General features: G+C 42.5%; 1 protein-coding gene across 3 annotated transcripts in view; it reads right to left on the bottom strand.

The window, feature by feature from the left end:
• The window catches only part of CPS1 (carbamoyl-phosphate synthase 1), a 196,170-nt gene that overhangs the window by 77,876 nt on the left and 90,317 nt on the right, over window positions 1-27,977 (bottom strand). For all 3 annotated transcript variants that reach the window (XM_083399727.1, XM_083399725.1, XM_083399726.1), the window contains 8 exons: window positions 27,763-27,952; window positions 25,947-26,104; window positions 23,939-24,067; window positions 20,222-20,366; window positions 18,723-18,933; window positions 17,879-18,077; window positions 12,428-12,604; window positions 9,832-9,950 (listed from right to left, as the gene is read on the bottom strand). In XM_083399727.1, the coding sequence (XP_083255853.1) occupies window positions 9,832-9,950; window positions 12,428-12,604; window positions 17,879-18,077; window positions 18,723-18,933; window positions 20,222-20,366; window positions 23,939-24,067; window positions 25,947-26,104; window positions 27,763-27,952 (1,328 nt within the window). The remainder of the gene's footprint in view (window positions 1-9,831; window positions 9,951-12,427; window positions 12,605-17,878; window positions 18,078-18,722; window positions 18,934-20,221; window positions 20,367-23,938; window positions 24,068-25,946; window positions 26,105-27,762; window positions 27,953-27,977) is intronic.

The raw sequence follows: 27,977 nt of genomic DNA, 5'->3' as shown, positions 1-27,977 counted from the left end.
CTCAAAGAGATTTGGAGCGGGCTCACTGCCATCACATGACCATGGAATTGTAGAGTTGGAAAGAATCCTGAGGGTCATCTAGTCCATCCCTCTGCCAGCTCTGCCCCCTCCCCACCTCTAAAACACCCCAGTATAATTAATAATAAGAATAACCCAGCCCATTTCTGAGGTTGTTGCTGACTAGTGCTGGCCGGAATACAGCCTGTCATTTGGGCAACAGACGTACCCGGGTGCTGCTCAGGGGCAGACCCTCTCCTCACTGCTGCTGAACTCCCCCCTTACCAAAGGCACATAAGACTGCAGGGAGGGGGTCTGCCTCCAGCTCAGGGTTTGGACTGCCCTGCCTGAAATGAAGGATTCCCTGCACTCCCGTAGTACATGCGAGAGTGACAGAGAAAATCCACCAGAGCTTAGAGCACTTCTTGGGTTTTTTCCTCCGAACATTAGTGCAACCCTAATATATAACATATAACATGAGTTTGCTAAATGCAAAAATATAGAATGAACACAGAAACATCCTTGTTTTGTACCTCTTATATCTCTAGACTAACACAGCAAAATACCTATTTTTTAAAATACAACCGACAATTATTTTTCAATAAATGTTCGGCAAAGTGAAGAGATGAAGGAAGTGTGAATTAAAAGCAATGGCCTTGCCCTTGCGGTCCTCTGCCCCTCACCTGCACAGCAAGGCCTGTGCAAAATCTCTCAGGAAAGCCGCCGTTTTAAATGGCTGGTCTCAGTTGTTTACCTGGAGATGGATTTTGTGTCACCTCTGCCACCTCCCGCTCAATTCCCTGGACACAGAGCAAATATATATCTGAAACACATTTGCAGGATCAGCTGTTTTTGCACCTTTGGAACCAAGGATGCTTTCCTCAGAAGAAGGAAAGCCCTCTACAAAACAAAACATTTCCTTTACAGGTTTGTTTGAAGTAGCCGGGAGGGGGGAGAGAGAGGATTCGAATCTATTGATTAGTCTACCAGCCGGCCGACCGTAGAGTCTGACATTAAAGTGGTATTAACATGAGTGTGTTCTAGGAGCTGCTGGATTACATCTCTATCCTTACCACTGAGTTCCTCCTATTCATAGCATTCCCCCTCCCAGCTACTTCAAATGGACTCATAAAGAAAAGGTTTTTACTGGGCTTTTCTTCCTGTAAGGGTGCACCATAGATTCTAAAACATACGTAACCATAATCTGAACCGTTCCCCTATTAATTTAATAACGTGTGTACATGTTTTCGATTTGGTTGGAGCAAGACAATTCACAGGAGGTACTTCACTATTGTTTGCCACCTTACAATCATCATTTTTTTTTCTACACTTCATTACAGTTTCCCCATGCATAAAAATATATATTTTTTTATAAACCCTACCTCTTTTTTGCTGTTGTCACCATAACAGAAAATTCTCCGATTACTATAATTTATTTCACACCCTGAGACACAGCTACACTTTCCTGTCGTTTCCATGATAACTGTATGAGAGTTTAATGATTTTGAGGCTGGAAGAATAATGGCACCAGCATAACTCTCTTATGTTCACAGGCTCCTGCAGGTATACCTTTTAGTCTTTCATTACTTCTAATCTTTGAGCAAAAGATTCCATAGCTAATGCAAACATAAAGAGGAGAAGGGCCGTCCTTGACATGTCCTTCAGAAAAGGACAATTTCCTTCTTTATAAAGTGAGTTATAGGGAGGGTCTAGGAGTTCAGGTTCACAAAGGGCTGTGGAAACATCAGCTACAAGCCGCTTGTACAGAAGCCGTACAAAGCCTTTTAACAAGAATTACAAGTACATTAAGTCTCCCCTCCATAAACCAATGGCAGCAACTAACCCCCTGCCATCGAGCAATCAGGATGATTTACAGGACAGTTAAGGAGAAGTAGAAAAAGCAGAGATGAAGTGAATAGTCCAATCACAGAAGCTATCTGTATCGGTGAAGCAAGAAATATTTCTTTCCCTTGCCCCCTTTGTATTATTTGAATCCAGTAAATTACCAATCAGCAGTTGGTGGGCTCCATGTGAAATTTGCCCCTCTGCAGGGTACTGCCCTGGCTTCCACTATTGCCAAGCCAGAAGAAAAGGAAATGGAATTACCCAGCAGGCCATAGGGGCTGCAAAATGGTTATGGCTCTGGAGCCCTGGGGGGGGGGGGACAATTACTCAGCAATATATCCATTATTAAACCCAGACGCCGATGGAGAATTGGGAATATGCACAAGGATTTGAAGATTATTTCTTTGGGGGCACATTTCTAAGTGAATTGACATAATTCACACCTAAAACACAGAATATGATTATCCTTTGGATTTTGCACTTCTCTGCATTGGGAAATACACATCTCAGATTTTAAAAATATCAAAACGAATAAAAAATGATGCATTTTGGGATAAAATACAATCAGAAATGTGTGCATTGAGATAAAATGTGTATAAAAACATTGATACAAAAACTTATAAAGTCACAAATCAATGCAGAAATGACTTCTGACTGAACAAGTGTGAATTTGATCTGGACCAGAAATAGGCTGATCTTTCCATCCACTGGATTCTCAAACTTGGGTCTCCAGCTGTTTTTGGACTACAATTCCCATCATCCCTGACCATTGGTCCTGGTATCTAGGGATGATGGGAGTTGTAGTGCAACAACAGCCAGAGACCCAAGTTTGGGAAACACTGAGCTAGATAGTGTAACCTTCCAACAGCTTGAAATGGAGAGTAAACTTTCTACCAGACCTTTAGTAAACTTTGGCCTAATGGTGGAAAGATACAATTGCATTGAAAAACTTAGCCTTGGGAGAAGGCTGGATCTGGCCCAGGGAACACCAGCTGACCATCCTAATGTGTGAAGAGCTGCAGACGGTTAACTGAGAAAATATGGGTATATCGTGGATATAGCAGGAACTATGGATTGGTAATAATCACAGCATTTCCTTCTTCTAAATGTAATTCATTTCACAGGGTTTAATCACTCTCTAGTCTATTTATCTGTCTAACAGATCAAGCCAAATAAAGCATCTGCTTTTCAAAAGGATTCTATGTTCCATCGGAACAATTCATGGCTGGGCCTCTAGGCACTTTTATAATGCAAACAATTAATAATAATGTTAATAGAAGAGCCACCTTGCAGCTAGCAGAGATGCATGGCAAGCAGCTGGGACGTTGCCAGTGAGCGCTTGGTCATATTTAAACATTGCTGAGGGATCTAAAGTGAAGCTTGTGTCACAGCGGGTCACTTTCAAGCTGGAAACAGTTTTACAGTGAAGGTAGAACAAAATCTACACAGGGGGCAGGGGGTGTGGAACAGTGATTGGAAACTGCAGGCTTCAGGGGGAGCATAAAAGTGCCAAATCCCATTTCTATCATGACATTAACTTTCCTCTGGCCGTCATTTAGAAGTGCTGCCTGATGTGGTATATAGGACTCTACCCTTAGTTGAAGTCACAATACATTATCATTTTCTATTAGTATATAAACTAGACTGAAGTACCAAGATGGGGCCTGTTTCTGTCCTGACTTTCATTCCCTTGCCTCCTTAACATTCCCTCTGATATCAGTGCATGTTGTTGTTTTTTAAAAAAAATCTTTAGGACAGGGATACGAATCAATGAATATCCCTCGCATTCTGTGCTGAACACGCAGAGGACGCCTGCGGACTCAGTTCTCTGGAAACTACGGAAAGTGAATGTGTGCACCGTGGCTTCTCTCTCTCTCTCTCCTCGACCTTAAATTCAGCCCTCTCCATTTCCATGTTAGTTTGTGCACTTTTAAAAGAGTATGTTGAGATTCCTTCATTGCAGGGGGTTCCACAAGATGACCCTCAGGAGACCCTTCCAACTCTACATTTCTATGATTCTATGAATTCTATGATTCTGTGAACATTCATGGACAACTTGAGTACATTTAAAGAAATATGTGCATTTTGTGCTAACTATTTCCCTAAATAAAGTGCACTCTGTACCTCATTATCACCAATACAAGCATTATTCTGTGCACTTTTGCCTAATGCAGGCTCGTTCTCTTTTTGTAAGCGTTCTTTTGGTTGGAAGACTATGTCACAAAATTCAGAGATGTCCACATTTTGAAGGACAGCAATGTTTCAGTTCAGTTTTAATGTAGGTTCACATTAAAAATGTGAATTGAACAGATTTCTGGCCCCATCCTCTACTAGCAAGACCTGAATCTCCCTGAAGTGGAAAACTGCAAGCTTGAAGAGAAGTTTTTCTCTCCAGGACGAAGGCCTTTCATCTAGAGAGGTCTTAGTAAGAACAATTGTTGTTTGAACTATGAAATGTGTAAAAGCACACATTTTGGTATGTGCACGCACATGTGCATCTGTTAAATCAGTGCCATGAGACACACGTGAAATACTATCACAACTCTTCCCTAACTTAGAGAGGGACAGATCAGCCTCATTTCCACTCCATGCCAGCTTCACGTGCTTTCAGACATAAATCAGTTCTGTCCAACCTTCTGCAGATTTTTTTTATAAAAAAAACTGTTTGAAAAACTTGCACTGAAATTGCACATATTTTATTCAATATGCATTTTGCACGAAATATGTGTTTTATATGCATACCATACACACTTTACTCACCCCCATAAATACACATGACCCATTCTATTTCTCCATTAAAATATGCATGTTGTAAGTATTTCCCCTGTAAAATACACATATTGTGCACATCGCAAAATTCAAAGAATTATCCCTTCCAATTCTTATTTATGTTCTGATTTATGTCCATAAGCAACCAATGAAGTCGGATCTGTGAAAATATCCAAGATCCTTTCATGAGAGTCAACTCTCATGTGCCTTAAAAGAAAAGGTATTACACAAATCCACACATAGTAAAATAGCTTGAATTTCTTAGCAGTCTGAACAAATGCAATGCAAATGGACTCAATGCAAATGGTGAGAAATTCTGGCTCATTTCAACCACAGTAACTATGAATGCATAAGTGAAATCAGAAAGATAATAAATCATGACATGGAAGATAGATTCGAAGTTACTCCAGATCAAGGGAAGTAATAGTACCATTCTATTCTGCCTTGGTTAGACCTCAAGTACTGTGTCCACTTCTGGGCACCACAGTTTAAGAAGGGTATTGACAAGCTGGAACATGTGACCAAGATGATCAAGGGTCTGGAAACCAAGCCTTATGAAGAACGGTTGAGGGAGCTGGGCATGTTTAGCCTGGAAAAGAGGAGACTGAGAGGAGATATGACAGCCATCTTCAAATATCTAAAAGGCTGTCACATGAAAGATGGAGCAAGCTTCCTTTTTTCCGGCTCCAGAGGGTAGGACCTGGAGCAATGGATTCAAGTTACAAGAAAAAAGATTCCGACTAAACATCAGAAACATCAGACATTAAACATCAGAGACATTAAGAGCTGTTTGGCAGTGGAACGGACCCCCTTGGAAGGTGGTGAGCTCTCCTTCATTGGAGGCTTTCACGCAGAGGATGGGTGGTCATCTGTCATGGATGCTTTAGCTGAGCATTGCAAGGGGCTGGACTAGATAACCCTTGGGGGACCCGTCCAACATTACAATTCTATGATTATATGTGAAACAGTAAATAACCTACTGCAAACTTTCTCCCCTCCTCCCATAGGCACTAAAACTGCAGCTGACTTTCTGGGTGAAATAAGAACTACATAATTAAAAATTTACCGATTGTCAAAGGAGCAACAGAACAAAGATTAGCTGAAAGCCTTTTTCATAACAATAACTGGAAGCTTTCTGCCAAGCTACTTCCCTGAACAGCACTTCCATGTATTCTGAGTTTCTGGCACCCTCTTGTGGCTGAACCTCAGAGAGCCATAAGCATCACGAAGGAAAAACGGACTACTGTTTTAGGCACTAATTCATCAAGGAGGCTCTCTGGGCCTCATAAAATACAAAGAGAATGCCCATGTCAGCAAAGGATGGAGACCAATAAACAGCCTTGGTCCTCAATTTACTGCCGCCGGTTGCACTTTGTTTTATACAGTCACATAATAGAGTGAAATGCCTCCACGATCATAGCTTTCTGAAGAGAGGAGAGAAGTGAGTCATACTGGATATATGGGCATATTATGGCATAAAAAGTGGGGAGATTGACTGCTGGAATTTTGCACTAAAAGAAGGTCAGAAGCCTCCAATTCTGCACATACAAATGAATGCATCTTTATGCAAATTAGTGCTGCTTCTGACCTTTGCTCTCCAGTGGGTCAAAGCCAGTCATGACCATTTCCAGAAAAAGCAACAATTCCATCAATGTCGCTAAAGTCTCTATAGGACTCAGCATATAAGCAATTAAATCAACTGACTTGTGAGAGCAAACAATTGAACATTATATAATATTTAAAGGGAAAAGAAATACAGCCCAGATACCTGCTTTGATTGTTTCCCATACACTTATCTTCACTCTACCTTTTCAAACACACACACACACACACACACACACACACTTTCAACTAAATAATTGCACAAGCAGGAGCCAGAACAAACCCCACTGGCACAAAATAGCCTTCCTCCCTCTCCTTCCTCTATGTGTCCCCACACAGAAAAATGGCTCTGGGGCAGTGGGAGGACCCCCCAGAACAGCATGTGGGGGAAGGAGAGGGGAGATCCTTCCATCAGGCAAGCAGAAATGATTGAACTGACGGAGGTCTCTCCTTAGGGCTGCTTCAGATTCCACCCATGATCTGCCTAAGGTTCCATCAGGTCCAGAATGTTCTATTCTGGTACGTATTTAAACAGTACACCAAAACACAGATGTGAAGGAAGCAGAAAGGGCATCGCACCTTGAGGTTCTAATATTTATTCATAAAATGTCTATATCACCTTGAGTAATGAGTACATGCACAGTACACACAGCAGCAGAAAACTCTGCAAAGAGCTATCCAACTCACATCCTTGGTGCTTGACAATGGGGAGAAAAGCCCAGCACAGACTGAAGAGACACAGCAGCCTTATTTGCCTCTCTGCCTTTAATAGAAAGTGTGCTATGTAGGTTATGTGGCTATTTGCTTCTGTGATTTCCATTCCTGACCACGGGCAAACACAAACTACACAAATTTCCACTTTCTTTTCTGTTTTTGTTGGAATTCTCCAACATCCCTAGCTGGGACTAAGATTTCAAAAGGCTGGTGGGGAGGACAAGGAGCAGGTGGGGATGCAGCAACCATCACTGCTCATTTCTCTCCATCCTAAGGAGAGCTCTTCATTCCCAGAAAATTATCATTTTTTAAAAGAAAGTTAAAATTTCTTTCCCACAGTTGTATGATAAACATTTGGTTCAGAAAGCTACCAATCTGCTGACAGTGATCTCAATCAGAAGCTCCATGTGGTTAATGCTGGCAGCTAATCAAAGGCAGGGTTTTTAAAAATGGGGTGTGTCTCCATTTTTGCGGAGATTTCTGCCTCTGACTGTAACTCCCGTTCCCTGAACCAAAGAAGAACATTCAATCACTTTAATTCATTGTTATTCTTGAACAGCCACTCCTGTAGTTCTTCCTTCATCCGGCTTTCAGGAGTGAAAGGTTCTGGCTATGGATCTCATTATAACTGTTTAGATCTTTTTGCAATAAAGAGCATCTCAGCAATAATTACTCCAAAGTTTAAAAAAAAATCAAGAAAGGACACAGAAAGCACAAGTGGACAATGGATGGCGTCTCCATTGGTGGAGTCTCCTTTGGAGGTCTTTAAGCAGAGGCTTGACAACCATATGTCAGGAGTGCTCTGATGGTGTTTCCTGCTTGGCAGGGGGTTGGACTCGATGGCCCTTGTGGTCTCTTCCAACTCTATGATTCTATGATTCATCCCACTGAATAGCATAGTGCCTTTAAGGACACACTTCAGTGGGAAACACTTTGTGAAGCTGTCAAAATGGTATCCAGAACTAAAGTTTTTCTTTTCTGAAGGCAGCCAAATGCCACAGGCTGTTCTAAAAATATTTCTTAGGAAAGCATTCACCCAAATGTGCTATGAGCCTGTGGACTAGGGTGACGGCAATGTCACTTCATTGGAAAAACTCCAAAATGGGTTCTTAAGGCAATTACTTGCTTGATATCCAGGTACACCAGCAGGTTTGCTGAGGGCAGAGAAAGGTTTGCCCTCTACTGAATTGCGAGTTAACAAAAGCATGGTCCAGTGATGGTGCAGGCTCCATTAAATGGCCGCCTTGAGACTCCCAGAGAAGTGTTGGCATGAACAACTGAGATTGGCGGGAATGGGTGAAAATCTGCCAGGACGAAATGAATCTGTATTCTTTTCCTACAGAGTATGTGGCCATGCTTGGCTTTCAACCCATTTTTAATCTGCAGATTGGGAAAGTCCACTTATCTCCTGATATGGAAGGGATTGATAATATTCAGTGGTAAGCTGCCATTAAAAAAGACAACTGAATTCCAAGGTATTTGTCTAATGTTACCTATACACAAGTGAGAAAAGCATTCACAGAATTACCATATTGGCCCGAATATAAGCTGCACTCCCCCCCCCCCCAAGAAGCCTTGAATTTTAAAGATGCGGCTTATTTGCAGGTGAGGCTTATATTCGGGCCAATACGGTAAGATCTCAACAGATGCCATCTGCTTCTTCGAATGACAGGTGCCATCCTATCCCTATAAGAAAGAGATAATACAACCATTTCCAGAGGTGCGCTAACAATTTAGTACATTATTTATTGCACTGCCCACTGTATGGCTGTCTTAGAAGGAAAAGGCTATCTTACCTTGTGTCACAATGTGGCGGATGGGGCAATTCAGTATTATTTTTTATCTGACGAATATAAGTATATATCCTATTAAGCTGCACAGTTTGCAACTGAAGTGAAGAAAATCCGAGTGAGAATCTTGAACCAAATGTTCAATGGTTTGTAAATGTGGCTTTTTATAATTTGAGCAAGCTAAATCTAAGAGTAATCCCAGGAAGTTTTAAAGTTTATTTTAATTTTGATTGCATTTTAAATGCAATGTCTGTGCTAATAGGCATTTTACTATATTTGCAATGGCCTATGGCTACAAGCAATAAATATTTATTAGATTGGCATATGTGATGGTATTATTTATTAAACATATTTACTTCCCCCATTTTTCATTTTGCAAAACCTTCAAAGTATTCATTTTACCCATTCACAGTGCATCTCAAACCTATTTGCTTGTTAGCAACCAACATGGTTCACCCTAAATAAAGGTGCAAAGGCTGACACGGAAACAAGGAATAGGTTCAGAAGGAATGTGGATATAAAGAACCAACAGGGTAAGTTCCAGGTTTTTTTTTGGGGGGGGGGGGACTGCCTGGATGGTGAGGGCAAGAGAAGTGGGGGATGCTGCTGCAACATAGCAAAGAAGAAGAGGAGAAGCAGGTCCAGGAGATTCTGAGGACCTACACTGGGGTCCGTCCTGAGGTGCAGACCTCAACCAGTGCCCAATGATGCCAACCCTAAGGGCTGCCCTGGTGGCCAGCGCAGGTACTGTCTGAGAACACAAATGATTGCAAGCCAGAGTTCAGACGAGGCAGTGGAGGAAATGAAGCAGAAGCTGAGGCAGGAGGAGGAAAGAAGTTGGCGCCAAGGGGGATGGAAAGATAGGGAACAGCAAGCTGGGAAGAGACAGGATGTAACTCAGACTATCTTCAAAGCTACAGACTGCCTCTATTACCTTATTCTGGTATACTGGTGAGTATCTTGCTAGTTCAAACATTTAAAAAAATGAGTATGAGTAGGGAAACCTTTGTTGCATCTGCATCTGCATATGGTGAAGCAAGCACTGAAGAGTTGGGATAAGCATGTGAATAATATGCTAAGTGAGCTTTAAGAGAAAGGAATTTGCCAGTCTTACCTATTAAGACTTTTCAAGCTCTTCTCCATTTTCACAATATTATGCATTTTATAGATGAACCATTTATCAATGGCTGTAAGTTTATGGATATAGTCTACAGGGTTGTTGTCATTCAAGGCCTGCCGGAAAGAGGTATTGATCAGTCACAGTTCATGGACAAAGAACTGGTTTGTTCATGAGTATATGATTAGTTGAAAATATATGCTAGGTATATTCTCCACCTTGGGCCCATCTGAGAAGGGGCTAAAGGAGTGTGGCTTCCAACAGCAGTTTGGATGGGCTCTGTAAGCCACAAACTAAAACAATGCTCTGAATTTTGCTGTTGTTTTCACTTACTGAAAAACACTTTTATGCTTAACGTCCTTTTGAGTTACAGGTAGGTAGCCGTGTGGGTCTGCCATAGTTGAAACAAAATAAAAAAAATCCTTCTAGTAGCACCTTAGAGACCAACAAAGCTTGTTATTGGTATGAGCTTTCATGTGCATGCACACTTCTTCAGATACCACTTTTGAGTGCCTCTTTGAAATTGCGGCTGTCCTGGACACCAGAACAAACTGTTTACAGTCCCCTATGAATTATTTTGAAAGTGGGAAGCTACACACAAGTCCACATGACTGTATGCAGAGCCAGGCGTGGGCTTGGGCATCGCTTTTACCAGTTACAGGGGCTCAGAGGGGATTAAAAAATAATGCGAAGGGATTCTCTCTAAGCTTCAACAGAGTCAGCTCTAAGTGAGCGTCTCCATACTTGGCCAGAGATTATTTAATTTTTCTTCTTACATTTATATTTTGCCTTTCTTCCACCACAGAAGCCAAAGCAGTGGTCCTGGTGTTCCCAGGCGGTCTCTCCATTCAGACACTGACAGGACAGATAGCTCAGGTGGTAGAGCATGAGACTCTTGATCTCAGGATCATGGATTCAAGTCCCACACTGGGCAGAAGATTCCTGCATGGCAGGGGGTTGGACTAAGTAACCCTCCAGGTCCCCTCCAACTCTACAGTTCTAGGATTCTAGGCCTGGGCTTGCTGAACAAGGAGGTTGCCCCCTGCCATACGGGGGCAGATTGCACATTTCTCTTGTTCCCAAAGCTCAAGAGCAGGCATAGGCAAACTCGGCCCTCTAGATGTTTTGGGACTACAATTCTCATCATCCCTGACCACAGGTCCTGTTACCTAGGGATGGTGGGAGTTGTAGTCCCAAAACATCTGGAGGGCCGAGTTTGCCTATGAATGCTCAAGAGCTTCCCTCAGCTGTTCCCTGATTGGTTCCTCTGCCATTCTGTAGTAGAGCATGCAGGGATTCTCCTAGTCAGAGGGTTGGTAGAGGAGTCTCCTTGCAAACAGAAAGTTTGAAAACCCTGCTGCTATATTTGCACAGGGCTCTTTAGAACCTTATTATCTATTGTAGAATATTTACAACATTCCTCTTGATACCTGCAGCTGACATTGGTATGTTTATTCAGATGAAGGCTTCTATACTTAATGCAGGCTTTAGTTTCCTTCTGAAGTAAAGAAAATCATTTATACCAATCGTCTTTTGTCCAACATTAGTCTCCATAGTTGAGAAGCCAGGTGCAATTCATGGACTAAGAAACAGTTTGTTTGTGGTTATATGGTTTGCTGAAAATATGTGCCAGGCAGCCCTGCACAATCTCTTTGGCGTGAGCTTGAGTGCTTTGCCTCCCCCTTGAACTGCTACTTCAAGCAGCACTGCTCGGCCTTTCTGGATACAGACTCAAAGGGTCCTTGCCTGGATTTCTTCATTGCATTTGGTTTTCAAATGCAAATAGTCATAATACTTTTCAATCCAACAAAAATAAATGACACTTCTTGAGGAGGGGAATGGAGGTTTAAATAAGGACTTTTGACAGGACCTGCAACATGACTTGATGAGGGTTTGCACTAATAGGGATAGATTCTTCATGCTCCAGGTGTCAGAACAATGTTTAGGGACTACTGATCAGCACACTGCCAGCTGTCTGAACTATATTTTAACAAGTGAAGAAAGGTGATTATTATTATTATTATTATTATTATTATGGAGCTAAGATACTGATTTATGTAATTATGTATTCTAGAATAATCAATATCTACCCTTCTCTTACTGAAGAATATTAGGAATGAGACCAGAAAAATACTTCTGCAATAAAGTAGGGAATCTGAGAGAAATGATTGCCAATTCATGTTTCTGTGATGGAAAATTAGCAATTAGATCCTACCTCTTAATAGGGAAGATTTCATGTAAGGCTGCCACAATGACTACTTATGGCAATGACCCTCTTTCTTACACAGCAAATTAGAGAACAATGTGATGGGATATGTCACCACAGAGAATTTCAAGGTAATTTTGTCAGAGGGCTCACCAGGCACTTCTATTTTTGCTCCAACAGTACTTATTACCCACCACCCCAAACTTAAGGACCACATGGCATGGAAGCACCAAGTGCTGATCTCTTTTCTTAATTTGTAATTTGATGGGAAAAATTGGCTGGTAATAATCAGGTAAGCTGATCACTGCAAAATCACCAATCATGGGTAAGGATGGGAGGGGGGAGTATCTACAGGGCAGATGAGATCCAATCTTTCTACAACAATACCTTGGCCATAGCAAACACCCGTGTGCTGGAGGCTTCGGCCAGCTCTTTCCTGAGGTCCACGTTGGCAGGCCACTCTTGGTTCACTGGCAGACTTGCTGCGAAGCCATCAACGGAGGGGTGGCACATCCTTAAGGCCTTCTGAAAGCTCTCTTCGAACGTTCGCCCAATAGCCATAACCTGCGGTAAGGAAATTCATTTGACTGGTCTGCACAGAAGATGCCATCTCTCTGCCCCAGAATTTCCCAGACTCCTCCATCAAGGCAAGAAGAGGACCATTTGGGCTCCCGCTACAAGAATGCCATAAGGAAAAACATCAGGCTGAAACTTCCATGGAAAAGAGTTCAGAGCACAGAAGAAATCTGTGCAACAGGAGATCACAGCAGGATGTAAAGCCACAAGAGGGAGCCATGGAACGTCTACCTTTTGTCACAGGAATGGGGAAACCTGCAGCTCTCCAGATGCTGCTAAACTACAACCCCCATCAAGCAGACTGTTGGCTGCAGTGGCTGGGGCTGATGGGAGTTGGACTCCAACAACATCTGGAGGGCCACAGATTACCCACCCTTGCTTTAAAACAGGTGTGAGGAACTTTGGGCCTCCAGATGTTGCTGAACCACAACTCCCATAAGCCGCCAGCAAGCAAGGGTCAATGTCCAAGATTGATGGGAGTTGTAGTTCAGGGACATCTGGAGGCCCAAAGGTGCCTACACATGCTTTAAAAAGTAGATCACTGTTTAATGTATAAATGAAACACTTCCATGCACAAAAGAGCAGCTCCACTGTCAACTGTACTCTTGTCTCTTCTGCATGTTGCATGCTGTATTCATTCAATTATACATATCCTTACTCATTCTCTGGTTGAGGCAGCTTACAAACCCCAATGAAACAATCCAAACATTTTAAAAAAAACCAGTACTGAAATAATTAAAATCACAGCAGACTATGCATAAATTGCCTTGCTTTTTAATCCTCAACTGTACATTCCCTGACCCCCTAAAGCTAAAAAGGAGCTCGCCGCAACAAAAATCTTATACATCAGTGGAACCATGCATATATCAGCAAAATCTGTGTGTTTCCTAAAATTTTCTGGAGATGTATTGTTGATAATGCTAAAAAATGTTTTGCATATTCAGTTGACTCATCGACACAGCTGCAAATAAAACGTTATAAATGTGTTGTAAAGTGCAATATACAAATGTGACACTATATGGCCACAATGAGCTATGCAAAATTCAACATATTTTTCAAAACATTTTTTTAAAAAGCATTTTCACAGTTTTTTTTATGTGTGTGTAGATTCCACCAGTGACACTTGATCAAAATTCAACCTTACTGGAAAGCAACAGTGAGCTTTTTCTGTTCCTAGAAACCATTATTTTAGGTTTATTTAAATGTTCATTAAGTGAATTGCCTTAACATGGATCCATCTTACTGCAGCTGTAAGAGAGCTGTAATAAAATGGAGGACCAAAAAAGAGTCCAGATCGTGGATGGTACAGTCTGCCCAACTCCATTCCAATCTGGGTTCAATCTGGGGCATGGGACTAGGTCACCCTTGGCAGGGGCAGAGGAAGGGGGGTGCGGTATGGGGAGACCGTCTCGGGTATCACCACTGAGGGGGGTGACAAAATGCCAGGCGGCACTCACCGCGGGGCCTGCAGCACGCCCGAGTCACACATCTCTCCTTAGGCGCTGCCCAAACGGTCTGCCCGCTGCCTCCCCCTCAGCTGTAGGGCAGCTGAGTGGGAGGAAGCAGGCAGACTCCTCGGAGGCCCCGCGGAGCGTCCTGCCCCGCCCCTGGGCGCAGGACCCGCACACCTCCCCAGGCGCCCGGTCGGCTTGCTCCGCCCCTGACCCTTGGTTGCCCCAATGAGAGCAGGCCAAGGGGAGTGTGACCTTGCTCCTGCTCTTCAGCCTTTCTGTTGCTTTCAATATCATTGGCCATGGTATCCTCCTGGACCGGCTCTGTGGGACACCAACTGAGGGCATTGTGCTACAGTGGGTCGGATCCTATCCACATGGCCAAGTTCAAAGACAAACACTAGAAGAGTGCTTTTTAGGCCCTCTGGTGGTTATGCTTTGGGCTGCTGCAGGGCACGCCTTTATTTCCAAAGCTATTTGATATCTATATGAAGCTGCTGAAAGTGGTCCTTAGGACATTTGGGGATGCTGATGACACTCAGCTCTATTTTTCCATAGCATTTGAACCAGAATAGCCATGTGGGCCCTGGCTAGCTCAATCCTGGGCATTGCAGCAGGCAGGTAAGCTTGGAGGAATCAAGACTGGTTGGGCAGTTCCCCCATTTCCCCTATGGAACAGCCTCCACTGCTAACAACGCATCAAAAATTTGTCTTTCAGGAACTGGCAACCACAGCTATGGTAGGAAAAGAAGCCAGATGATGCTGCTTGAATAGATTTGTTAACTTTTTGTTTTTAGAGTTGAAAGCTCTTTTAAGTGACATTTAATCCACTGTAAAGCTGTTTGAGCTTATGAGAAAGAAGTGTATATATATATCATTCTGCCCGGACACTGAGGTCCAGTGCCAAGGGCCTTCTGGCGGTTCCCTCCCTGCGAGAAGCCAAGTTACAAGAAACCAGGCAGAGGGCCTTCTCGGTGGTGGCGCCCGCCCTGTGGAATGCCCTCCTAGCAGATGTCAAGGCAATAAGTGACTATTTTACTTTTAAAAGACAACTGAAGGCGGCCCTGTTTAGGGAAGTTTTTAATGTTTGATGTTGTATTGTTTTTAATATTTAGTTGGAAGCCACCTAGAGTGGCTGAGGAAACCCAGCCAGATGGGCGGGGTAGAAATAATAAATTGTTGCTGTTGTTGTTGTTGGAAAGGGGCTCACATGACGTTGCGCACGATACAAGTCGCTCACACAACATCTCACACGCGATACGCATGCCTCTGGCCCGTCGCCAACTAAGTTACACTCACAGAAGATCCATTAAAATGAATGCATGTGGGTAATTTAGGATCATTAATTTCCACGGGTCAACCCCAAATATAGCTTAGATGGCTACAAACCTTAGGTTTTGAAACCCAACAATGATCAAAATAGTGATTTTTAGGACAAACAATTATTCAAGAGTTCTATAACTGCTTAGAGAAATTGCTTTTCTTGTTAAATATTTAGCAGGTTTCTTTTAACCAAACAGTATAAAAAAATTGTTAAATAAGATAAACTCATAAATAAATAAAGGAATGATAAAGATTATAATCTGCTATAGAGGGAGGAAAGAAAGAGGAGGAAAAATAACTGATGCTCTGAATATGGTCTCAGGTGTCAAAATAATTTAGGCAAAGAGATATTTGGAAAACATTTGGAAAAAAGCAAGACAAGCAGCAAATATATTGTTAATTATTGTACTTTGGGTAGCTGATGGGTAATTAGCTAATTAGCTGCATGATTTACCCATTTTGCCTCATTCCATTCCTCTTGAAACTTAGGAGATGAAGGTGTCAATACTGTTCCAGACAGTCTTAAATTAAGATTTTAAATGTCAGGCTCTTTTTCACCACCTTTATAATACAAAGACCTGTCCAAAATTATCCTATTAATTCCAAAAGAAAAATTGTCTGTGGAAATGCAACTTGATGTATTACAGAGAACTGCAGATGCCAGCTTTTGATTTTTCAGTTATTAATATTTAGAGCATTCCCTATGCATGCATCTCACAGCTGTAAACAGTAATTTAAAAGGAGAAAATATATGCAGAAACCTGCGCCTCACTGACTCGCTCAGGAGGGGTATTAAAATCAACAAACTTCACAAAGAGACAGAGAGCTGGTATACGGATAGCTCAGGACATCCACCCAAATTCACTTAGGAACTAGGCGTAACAAGCCAAGCAATGTCCAAAAAAGATTCAAAAATGGCTTGGTTTATTCTGAGTCCAATTTGGATGCTAATACATTCCGAATGGCATTACCAAGAGCACCGTGCAGCCGGGGATGCCTTTCATCCCACTGCTCCCTCCTCTCTCTTGCATGGTCTGGTTGCCGTGGTTGCAGCAGCAGAGGGCTATATCGCCATCTGGGGTGCTGCAGGAGAATTGCAGCAGTGCTGGTTATCCTGGGAAATGTAGTTTTCCTGTAGGTGCACTGTCCTTTGCACTGAAATTAGACACTGTGGAAAGTACATGCCCTAAGATTTTAAGATGCTTATGTAGCATCCAGGGTGAAACAGACCACAAGAGACATTCCTTCTCCTGTCTCTGCCATCTCACCATACGCCATGACAGAACCAATTCTATACAGTTCTATACATAAGGCTTAAACTGGCTTTCCCTCAAAATTGCTCTGTGGTGCAACTGTATAAACTATCATTTCTCTTCTGCTCTCTACAATGCGTTAACAACACAGTAGAAACAGTACTACAGATGCTCAAAGGTACTATTTGACACAATATTTATTGTTGTTGTTTAGTCATTTAGTCGTGTCCACCTCTTTGTGACCCCCTGGACCAGAGCACGCCAGGCACTCCTGTCTTCCACTGCCTCCCGCAGTTTGGTCAGACTCATGCTGGTAGCTTCGAGAACACTATCCAACCATCTCGTCCTCGGCTGTCCCCTTCTCCTTGTGCCCTCCATCTTTCCCAGCATCAGGGTCTTTTCCAGGGAGTTTTCTCTTCTCATGAGGGGGCCAAAGTACTGGAGCCTCAGCTTCAGGATCTGTCCTTCCAGTGAGCACTCAGGGCTGATTTCCTTAAGAATGGATAGGTTTGATCTTCTTGCAGTTCATGGGACTCTCAAGAGTCTCCTCCAGCACCATAATTCAAAAGCATATCTATATTACAGTGGTACCTCAGGTTAAGTACTTAATTCGTTCCAGAGGTCCGTACTTAACCTGAAACTGTTCTTAACCTGAAGCACCACTTTAGCTAATGGGGCCTCCCGCTGTTGCCGCGCCGCCAGAGCACGATTTCTGTTCAAATCCTGAAGCAAAGTTCTTAACCCGAAGCACTATTTCTGGGTTAGCGGAGTGTCTAACCTGAAGCGTATGTAACCTGAGGTACCACTGTATATGCTAAAACCTTATTCATAGATCTCTGGAAGATAATTCTCATTACCCTCAGCAGATTCTTTGGAGGGATAACATATATACAATGCAGATGGTGCAATGTATATAAAAGGTATTGGGAGTATTGGCGAGGTATAGTGGCAAAGAAGCTGAGCTATGAATCAGGAAACCCCAACCTTACCTCACCTCTGCCTTGAGCTCCCTAGGTGGCCTTAGGCATGCCACTCTCCCTGAGCCTCAGTCCCCCGTCAAAAATATGGTGAGAATAATACTGACTACTTTGCAACAGGAAGATGTAAGGGAAATGCTCTGAAGTGCAATATAAATGCAAAGTATGATAATCAACTTCATCATCCCAGTACATGTAGACTGAATCGTTTATGGGTTTAAGGGCATTTTTTTAGGGGGGAATAATCCTCAGACTTACCTCACCCACACTCTTCATTGAGCTACCGATCTGGCGGGAAGCGCCCTGAAAGCGGTCGAGGTCCCAGCGGGGCACCTTGGTTACTATGTAGTCCAGGCTCGGCTCAAAGCAGGCCGTTGTCTTTCCTGATACTGCGTTCTCGATTTCTAGTAAGGGGATCCCAAGAGCTATTTTGGCAGCAATAAATGCCAAAGGGTACCTAGCATCAAGAGCAAAGTGAGACATTTTCAAACTGGCAAAGGAAAACCTGCAAATCCTGAGAACATGCTTAATCCTCTGGAAGCCTGCCCTGAAGAGACATTAGGAAGCCATCAGTCATTCATACAGTACAGAAGTGGTGTAGAGCTGAGAAAGGATCTCCATTCCACCTCATCCTGTGGCTTAACAAGTGAGCACAGCACAGCTATAAAATGATGGGCTGGGCCCTGTTACTTTTATTTTATACTTTACAAGGTTGCGGGGGGGGGGGCTTCATAAAGTAGCTTACGAATATAGTTGAGCTAGTATGAATACAATTAAAAGCATTTTTAAAGAATACACTTCATACACGGTAAATTATGCGGAGGTGCTTCTGCTATTTATTACCACTGAAAAGAGCTAGCTCAGGGGGCTGGTGAACTATCATTTATCCAACAGGTCAAAGGCAACTAGCACTACCATTTTCTTCAAAACCCTGAAGAGTTCATAAAGAAACTCGGTATTTGCAATAACAAATGTAAGTTGGAGGTATTCTCTGAAGAAGAGCTTTGGGCTTATCTAACCAACAACTTTTTATATTTCCAAATGTTTCCCTTGCATCATGCACCCAGTTTAGCTCTTCTCCCAGGACTGTTTCTTGCCTTACCCCGTGGCCTTAGATGCCAAAGCAGAGCTTCTAGAAAGCCTAGCATTCACTTCAATTATGCAGTACTCCAGCGAGGCAGGATGCAAGGCATACTGAATGTTACACTCCCCTACAATGTTCAAGTGGCGGACAACCTTGATGGTCGACTCCCGTAACATCTGCAACTCTTCATTCGAGAGTGTCTGGCTGGGAGCCACTACTATAGAATCACCTGCAAGTCAAAGAAAAAAGTGTCAATGGTCTCAAGTTATAGCAGCACAGGAAGCTGTCTTGTGCTGAGTCAAACCAATTGGTTCCTCTGGCACTGCCTTGCAGCGACTCTCCAGAGTTTCAGACGCGGGTCTTTTCCATCCCTACCTGGAGATGCTACAGTACAGAGACACAGCTCATCCACTGCACTGAGTAGAGTACAAATTACAGGACATGAAAGGGCTTTATAAATAAGTGATCATATATATTGTAATTAGACCGAGAACCCAATCCAACCCATATATCCATAAGCCACTAGGCTTCACTCTGGTAAGTATGTTTAGGACTGCATGCTGAATTACCCATTGTATATAATTTAATTAAATCTAAGATAAATACGATAATAAAATGTCAAGCAGAAATGCTGAAATTTGCCTTATTTGAAAGACAGGCATACTTTCAAGCCTATAATGGTTTTCAGCCTATGTTGAATTCCACATATTTTCCAACATTTGTGCATCACAAGCAGCTGCATTCTTTATTGGTAAAGGTCTGCCAATTGTGCTTGAGCAGCAGACCAATGTTTAATTATTTTTTATAGATATGCTAGGTTATTTTATGTTATAAACCCAGGAAACATCTCAAATATGACTTTCTGCTATGATACACACTATCTATAAAGGTTGTGGAATCTCCCACATTGCAAGTTCTGAACAAGATGTTGTACCTCTTGTGGATCATTAGACATGTCCTATAACTCACAGGAACCCGAACAACTCAGGCCATATTCCTATGTGCATTTAGATGGGAGTAAGTCCCATTGAACTCAATGAAACCTTCTTCTGAGTAAATGTGCACAGGGTTAGTAAATGTGCACAGTTGGTCTTTAATTTATTTGCATGGGGACCACTGGCTTGTGCCCCTCAAAATTGTGCACCCAGGGCCACAGCTCCGCTGGCACCCCCACACTACGCCCCTGAGCATACCAGACCCAACTTCACATAGTCACATAATGCATGGGGTCATCATAAGAACTTATTAGCAGGAGTGTCGTGATGGGTCTACTTTATACAATGACCTTAATATGACTGGCTCAGTTGCATAAATCATCTGGACTCTGACTGCAACTTCTCTTAACTTATGATGCATTGTAACTGAACTGTGTTGGCTGGAGGCAATGGTGTGAATACCTCCCTTTGAGCAGGGGGTGGACCCCTTGGTCCCACATAACTCTACAGCTCTAGGATTGCATCAAACAATCCCCCCCCCCCAAAAAAAAGTATTTAGTTCAAGGAAAATGGTGAACCTACCTGTATGGACTCCCATTGCATCGACATTTTCCATATTGCAGACGGTGATACAGTTGTCAGCTGCATCTCTCACAACTTCATACTCAATTTCTTTCCATCCTGCCACAGATTTCTCCACAAGAATTTGATTGGTCATTGCAAATGCCTTGATTATTACAGGATGACAGATTTTAAAAAGGAAATGTTTGTTAAGTGTGTATGCTGAACTATCAGGAGACTGATATTTGTACAGCAGTATTTTGCTGGTATAATAGTAGTTCCTGCCATAGTGACAATTAAAGACAAAGTAAAAAATTGTCAGTGCAAAAAGATTTGTCTCTGCTTAAAAGAGTAAAATCATCCCCTTGTGTAAATGTTAAGAGAGTGATTTAATAAATATTACTTGGTTCAGTATTAGGAACACCCTGACCTCCTCCAATAAGGTCTTCAAGCAGATGCCATTGGTTATTCTGAATGGCTGATGTAAGAGAAATTTCATAAGATTATATTTGTAGACGGACATTATAAAGGACACCCTCCCCAATGTCTGCTGAGCTGTTTCATTGCAAAGGAGAAGAGGTACAACTTGAAGAGACTATTACTCCTTGATCAACTCAGCAAAGAGCTGAATTTTCTCTTGCTAATTTGGAGTGCGATGTCATAGGAAAAGTTGCTACTTTTGCTTTTGTGGCAGCATGTGTACAGCATAAATGTGTTGAAACTGATGTAGTGGATTGTTTTAATGAGAAATTAATGTGCATCTGTGTTTGTCATTTTTCCAAAACGGTAATTGTGCAATAATTTATGGCCTAAACAAGTGAACCAACTACTCTACTAAAATAATTACCAAGCATATATTAGTCATCATTTGCTATCTCATTATGATGGAGAGGAAATTTTAAGGGACACTGGGAAAGGAATAGCCAAGTGGGGAGCGGAGGAAGCCTGTGATGCATATGGTGTGTGTGGGGGGGTAGAATTTCTGTCCCTTGCATTATTGGATCCTAAATTTAGATTTTTTTAATGGAACATATGGATATATAGCACACTGGCTTAGTAAAGAGCATAATTGCTTCCTATTAAAGTGATAATTGGCCATATGTCCACAAGAGATCCACTGATATCAGTGAAGCAAAAGCAACATATACCATTCTAAAAAGAAGATTCTGAGAACAGACGTTAAGCTGCGTCTGCTGGATTTTGTTAAGCTCAGCATTGCTCTCTGTTTTTCAGGCACAGCATTAGGAACCTGAAAGTAAATTTGGAAATTAAAATTCACTCCTGCAAGATATGGAGATAGCTACTAACGTAGATGTGCTTTAAACAAGGGTGAAAAAATCAGGGAGGTGCGGCCTATATTGTGAGCAACCAGGCGTAAGAGCTAAATAGAGCCTCACTATTCATGGACAGGATACCTCTGGAGACCAGGTGCTGAAGACAAAGCCTCACCTTACTGCCCAGTCTCCAGCTGGCCACTTGTGTGCTGTATTCTGTCCTACTCTTGGTGCATTGCTATCTCTCAGTTCAAGGCAGCACTGAACCATGCTCCATTTTCTCCCTCCCTGACTTATCTTTCGAAAACAGAATAAAATTTACACTATTGTATATCTCTTTGACCCAAGTCACTGAACTATTTCCACAAATTAAGGTCCATTTCTGACAATCTCACTTTAATCATTCACATTACCAAACTCCAGAGGAAGCGACATGAAGATGGAGCATTAAAGAGCCTCAGGAGCTTTTTTTCCCCTCTTAGAAGAGAAAAAGCCACAGGCTGTAGAATCTTGAAACAGTGTCATCTTCATATGCTGTTGACTTGGCTAAGACTGGGTAGTTTTATTGATAAGATAGTTTGGGGGTGTTTCTTGGTGAGCTAGATGCTATGCTGTGCTTTCCTTCCTGAATCCAGAAGCAAAATATGTTTGCTTTCTATGTTCATTAAGCATTTCATGCTGTTGAAACTTTACACGACCCTTTCTTCTCTTTCGCCTGCCCCTCTACAAGCTCCAGTGTCTGTGACGTGGTGACTAGACGGGGTCTTTTCAGTTGCAGCACTCCATCCCACCAACCCATCTTGCACCATCTGTATTTTCTTTTCAGCTCTGGTTGATAACTTAATTTTTAAAAATGCCCAGGGCTTTTAACCATTAAGTAGGATTTTATGCTTAAGAAAACCTTTTACAGTTCTTTGCTGTGATGCTTCATTCTACTACGACCAGCTGATCTGCTTTGTTGTTTTTTGACTACTATTTTTTATGTAAGCTGTTCTAGGAGACTTGTTCACTGAAGAAGGAGATGCAAATGTCTAGAATAAATAAATTACGAGAGAGGAAAAGCAGGCAGTATTGTCAATACTGTGACAAGGAACAGGAAACACTCGGCAGCAATTATTTAGAATAGTCTGCTATTGCAGTAGTAACATAATTTTTCACCTCCCTAAATAGGGGTTAGAAGGCTCCTATTTTTTGTTTTGGAACATGCCCTACGTATTCCAGCCCAGCTGTGGCCAGATTAAAGTTCAGACCAATGGCCTCTGGATCTGAGACCCAGATGGATGGAATAGAAGCAATGACACCACAAATATCAGCTTTTACTATTCGCTGCACTGGCAGCCAGGTTGTGTCACGGTTCAGGACCCGTAAACTTTACACCAGCATAGTGATGAGATATTAAGGATAGTCAAGTTCCCCTCCAGGGAGGATTTCTGCCATTGACACAAAGATTTTCACAGATGGAAGATGAAGGGAGAAAAGGTTTCCTTGCTCACATCCTCAGACACCAATATATTCCCCTCCCCCATATATTCCCTCATCTCAGAGGATCCAACCTTCACTGGTCCCAGAGGCAGCAGAAGATCTTACAGCCCCAGCAAATAACATATCTCAAGAACACAGTGTTATTAATCAATAGTGTTATTAATTCAGTTGAAGTTCCAGACCATCTGGATATTTTATGGTCTTGCTCTATCATTCAGGACTACTGCAAATAAATTCTAGTTAAGATTTGCAAAATCTCTGTATATTGATTGCCTGCTGATACCAAGCCCCCCCCCCGCGAAAAATCACTGGGTCCTTTACAAGACAATATGGAAATGGACAATCTCCATTTGCTGCTGAATTTGCTAATGGTGGTTAAATGGTCTATAACAACATGCTGGGGGTAGACCAGACTGGATTAAAATGATATGTGATGTTGCATTGCTAACAACCTGTTTTTCTACAAATTACTTTAGAAAACCAGCAGATACGTTTATTCAGAGATTATCTTTGTTTATTTTATTTTAGAATAATTGCAGTGTTAAATTTCAGATATATATTCCTATTTATGGGGAAGGGCATTGTATTTTTCCTGAATAAAAAAGTTACTGTTAAAAAAACAACACCCCACGGGATAGCCTCTTCAACCAAGAGCCTGGGGACTGAGCAGCTCTGAGGAGGCCTGGGACACCCATCTTTACGCTGGATTATTTCAGCCCTCAGTAAGCAACAGGCTAGTGCTAGAGCAATACAGTATTTCAAGTTACTGCTTTGCTGACTTGAGGCCATAATGGTTAAGTCATCTTATCTGTCCCACAGCACATTGACCAAACCAGCTGACTCTGGACTTGGCCTGAAGGTTCTACTGTCTTGCCTCCCCATCCACCAAGACCTGCACCTCTTCCCTGCTTGGATTTTCCCACCCCCAGGGAATGGCTCCCCTTGTGGGCCGCAGATGTTGACACAACTCCCACAGTAATACCTTGGTACTGAGATCTAGCAGTTGCTCCTTGTCATGACATAACCCTGATCCTAGTCCACCCAAGGCATAAGCAGAGCGTATCATGACTGGGTAGCCAATCTTTTCTGCTGCTTTCAAAGCATCGTCTGTCTATAATAAAAGAAGAACAGGTAGAAAAGACCAAAACAATCATGAAGACCTGTCAGTATTGTCTACATTACAACACAATGTGACACAGACAGAATCATGGTCAGGACTGTGCTCAATGTTCTGTGGAGCATATACTAGGTAGGTTGGCTTCCTCAAAAAAAATCCTGGGAATTACATTTTTGTTGAGGGTGATGAAAGAATTCTGTCCCAAACATACAAACACACACACACAGCTCAGTTCCCAATATTTCCTGAGGAGAGAGAACAACGTCTAAACATTTAAATCTATAGTAAAGATGTGGCTTTGACTACAACCCCTCCTGACCAACCCAAGGAATCCTGCTTCTGCAGAACTAAAGGGCGAAGGCGACTGCACGTCAGTTTTTCAACTCTGATATGTTCACCTGTAAATTATCACTAGCAGCGGTTGGGAAGAGCTGTAGAAATGAGAAATCACCACAAATCAAAATCAAGTTTAGACTTAAGTCTTTTTCTTTTCTTTTTAGTAATTAAGTGTTTCAGAAAAGCTCTGTATGTGCCAGTCCCCTTTTTCTGGTAACACCGCAGGCCCAGAGGGTGACTGTACAATGAACCTGTTCCATATATTAAGGCACTGAAAAGAATTGTTTTAGCTCTCTGATGCCAGCTGGTGTGTAAGGAGAGAAATATTTTGAGGTATGGACTGCAGAGGTGGCCAGTTCTTTCAAATCCATCTGGCCAAAATTCACAGCCAAAATTTCCAGCACTCATCAAAATGCACACTCTATAGACCTATTAATTATTACCATATCACTTTATGGATCCCATTGAGCTAAAAGCTATTCTGCACTAATATTCATGTAAGACAATTTTTAAAAGGAACTTGAAGTTGCTTTCTTAATCAAGTGACTCCGGTTATTGACTTACTCATTGGGCTGGTCAACATGTAAACCAAACCATGGCTAAGCATGAGGAGGAAGCAGGGAGAAAACAGCCACCACTTCTTTTCTTCCCTGCTCCCTTGCAATGGCTTAGTGCAGCCAGTGGGGAAGGAGCAATGTGACTGCCATCTTCTAACTGTGTCCCAGTGCTTCTTCATGCTTAGCTATGGTCTAGTTTGGCTTAGCAATAGATGCAAACAAGGTCACCATCTCAGTGTATCACTCTAAGAAACAAGCACTGATCTTTTGCATCTCAGCCGCTCTGCACTGCATACCTTCTGAGGCTCCACCTCTGATGGAAATTCTGTGCTTACTCACTTTATTTCCTGTGGAAATAGGATATTTGTCCTGGTACCTCTGCCCATGCACCTTCTCTGCTTGCAACACAACACATTCAGACTTGTGCAAACCAGCCTTCACTAACTTGGAGTCCTCCAAAGGTATTAGACTACAAGTCTCATCGCCCCTAGCCAGCTGGTGAAGGTTGGTGGAGACTAAATCTGTAAATGGGGTTGTGGGCTGGGTGAACCTATCTTTTGGCAAAGAGGACAGATATGACTGATACCTTCAAAGTTTCTACAATTATGTTGAGGAAGGGGTCTTTTCAGACTCACAATAAATGTGCAAAGGCTGGGGTGCAGATGCAAAAACTGTGTGAAGCAAGAGAGAGAGAGAATGAATGGCAGAGAGGAGGGGAAGGCGCTGATGTTTCTCTAGGGAAAAGGGGGCATGTGCTAATATAGCATAGACCTGCCTGTCAATGGGTTGTTCTATATTCCCTTCCTTGAAGTTCTGTCCCTACTGCTGATTTCTCCTGCCTGTCTCACATGCATTTGTGGAAACCCTGAACAGGTAGCGCTAGGCTGAAATTAGGACAACAACACCCTCCAAATATATCCATCTCTCTGTTTCAACTGTTTCAAGATGCAACCAAGTATATTTGAACTCAGTTGATGTACCAATTCTACAGCAAAGCTGGGCGCAATCTTCTCATTGATTTCATTCAGTTTGTCCAAAAACATCTGCCTGTCCTCTGTGGCCATGATAGATTCAACTGAAGTTCCAAGGACCTTCACACCGTATTCCTGCAGAATGCCACGTTTGAACAGCTCCACTCCTGCACAGAGAATGAATGGCATGGTCAGTATTATACAACTGCTCTCTAGGAAGATTTCCCTCAATCAGCTGTCTGCACCACTCAGTCAGTTCCAACCCAAAAGAGGAACTTTGACAGAAAGGACCTTCACATGTCTCTCTGGGCAGAAAAACCATTTGTCTGACATTTGAATATTAGGAGGACTGCCAGTTTTTCAACCCCTGCTGGGCAAGTTTCTACTCTCTCTGATGTAATGCAGGTGACCCAGGAGCCTCAGATCAGATTAGGGAAGACTACTTGAAGAACAGCACTGCCATGTGTAGCAGCCTATCAAAATCATCCACCTGTTTTGAGTATGCTCAGAGCCGTTTCCTTGAAGGCCAGAACTCCTCACCGCTTTTAGCATGTTCTGCTGCTATTACTTCTTGTTTGCTTTTGTGGGACTTTGTCAGTGAATTTCTAAAATGAAAAATGTGGGTTATATGCCTATCTGGATATCATATTGACTGACACCATCCTTCCCCAAATCTAGAAGATATTCTCCCTCATTTCAAACCAAAGAGGCTGATTATGATTTTTCTGGTGTAATGTACTCTGCATTGCAGGGGGTTGGACTAGATGGCCCTTGGGTCGCTTCCAACTCTATGATTCTATGATTCTGATGCAAAAAGTGTGACAAGGTTCAAGATGCAACATTTGAAAGCAAGGAATTGACCAATAAGATTACAATCTGCTGTTACAATGACTCAATATCTCAGTATTGTGTATTAGCTCTAGTCACAATTGTCTGTAAGTTGTTGGTTCAAAGAGCTAAAACTGGTAAGGCCGCTATCCGTCTTAATGTGGCTAAAATCATTGCCTCTTAAAAGCCTCCTGGTCTGAATTTACCTCATCTGCAGGCATGTATGTGTGCAGGATAGAGAGACATCTGTGTTCTCTCATTATGTACATATCTGACTGTGTAGCCTGGAGGAGTTATGATAGCATGGTACTGTTAAGCAAGCAAATGTGTCACACACACACACACACGCGCAATGACAGCTGCAGCTTGAAACTTGGTAAATACCTTGGCTTTTCAATTTACCTCATGAAACATTCTGCAAATCTTGAAACCATGCATATTCTTACAGTAAAAGGTAAAGGGACCCCTGACCATTAGGTCCAGTCGTGACCGACTCTGGGGTTGCGGCGCTCATCTCGCTTTATTGGCCGAGGAAGCCGGCGTTTGTCCGCAGACAGCTTCCAGGTCATGTGGCCAGCATGACTAAGCCGCTTCTGGCGAACCAGAGCAGCGCACGGAAACGCTGTTTACCTTCCTGCCGGAGCGGTCCCTATTTATCTACTTGCACTTTGACATGCTTTCAAACTGCTAGGTTGGCAAGAGCAGGGACCGAGCAACGGGAGCTCACCCCGTCACAGGGATTCGAACTGCCGACTTTCTGATCGGCAAGTCCTAGGCTCTGTGGTTTAACCCACCTGCATCCCATTCTTACATTAAAAAAACCCAAATAGAAGATAGGACCTTTGATAGGTCCTATAGGTTCATTCAAGATAGGTTCATTTGCTATAATAATTGCCCTTATTTATATAAAAGATTCCTACATTTCACAGCATGCTAAGTTCATGAGGATAGCTTTCAATGGTAAGAAGAGAGAAATGCATTCCCACAACAAACTTACCACAGTTGAGAGCGGTCTGCCCACCCATACCAAGAATTAAGCCATCTGGCCGTTCTGCTTTGATGACCTCTGTAACAAACTGTGGGGTGATTGGGAGAAAGTAGACTGTATCAGCTTGCTTTAGGCCAACCTCATTGGTCTGAACTGAGGCAATATTGGGGTTCATCAGGACCGTTTTCACATTTTCTTCCTAGAAAATTTTTTTAAAACACAGT

This window comes from Podarcis tiliguerta (assembly GCF_965153285.1).
Source record: "Podarcis tiliguerta genome assembly, chromosome: 1".
NCBI lineage: Eukaryota > Metazoa > Chordata > Lepidosauria > Squamata > Lacertidae > Podarcis > Podarcis tiliguerta.
The sequence above is the reverse complement of the archived record's forward strand: the minus strand, read 5'-3'. Positions and strand labels throughout refer to the sequence as shown.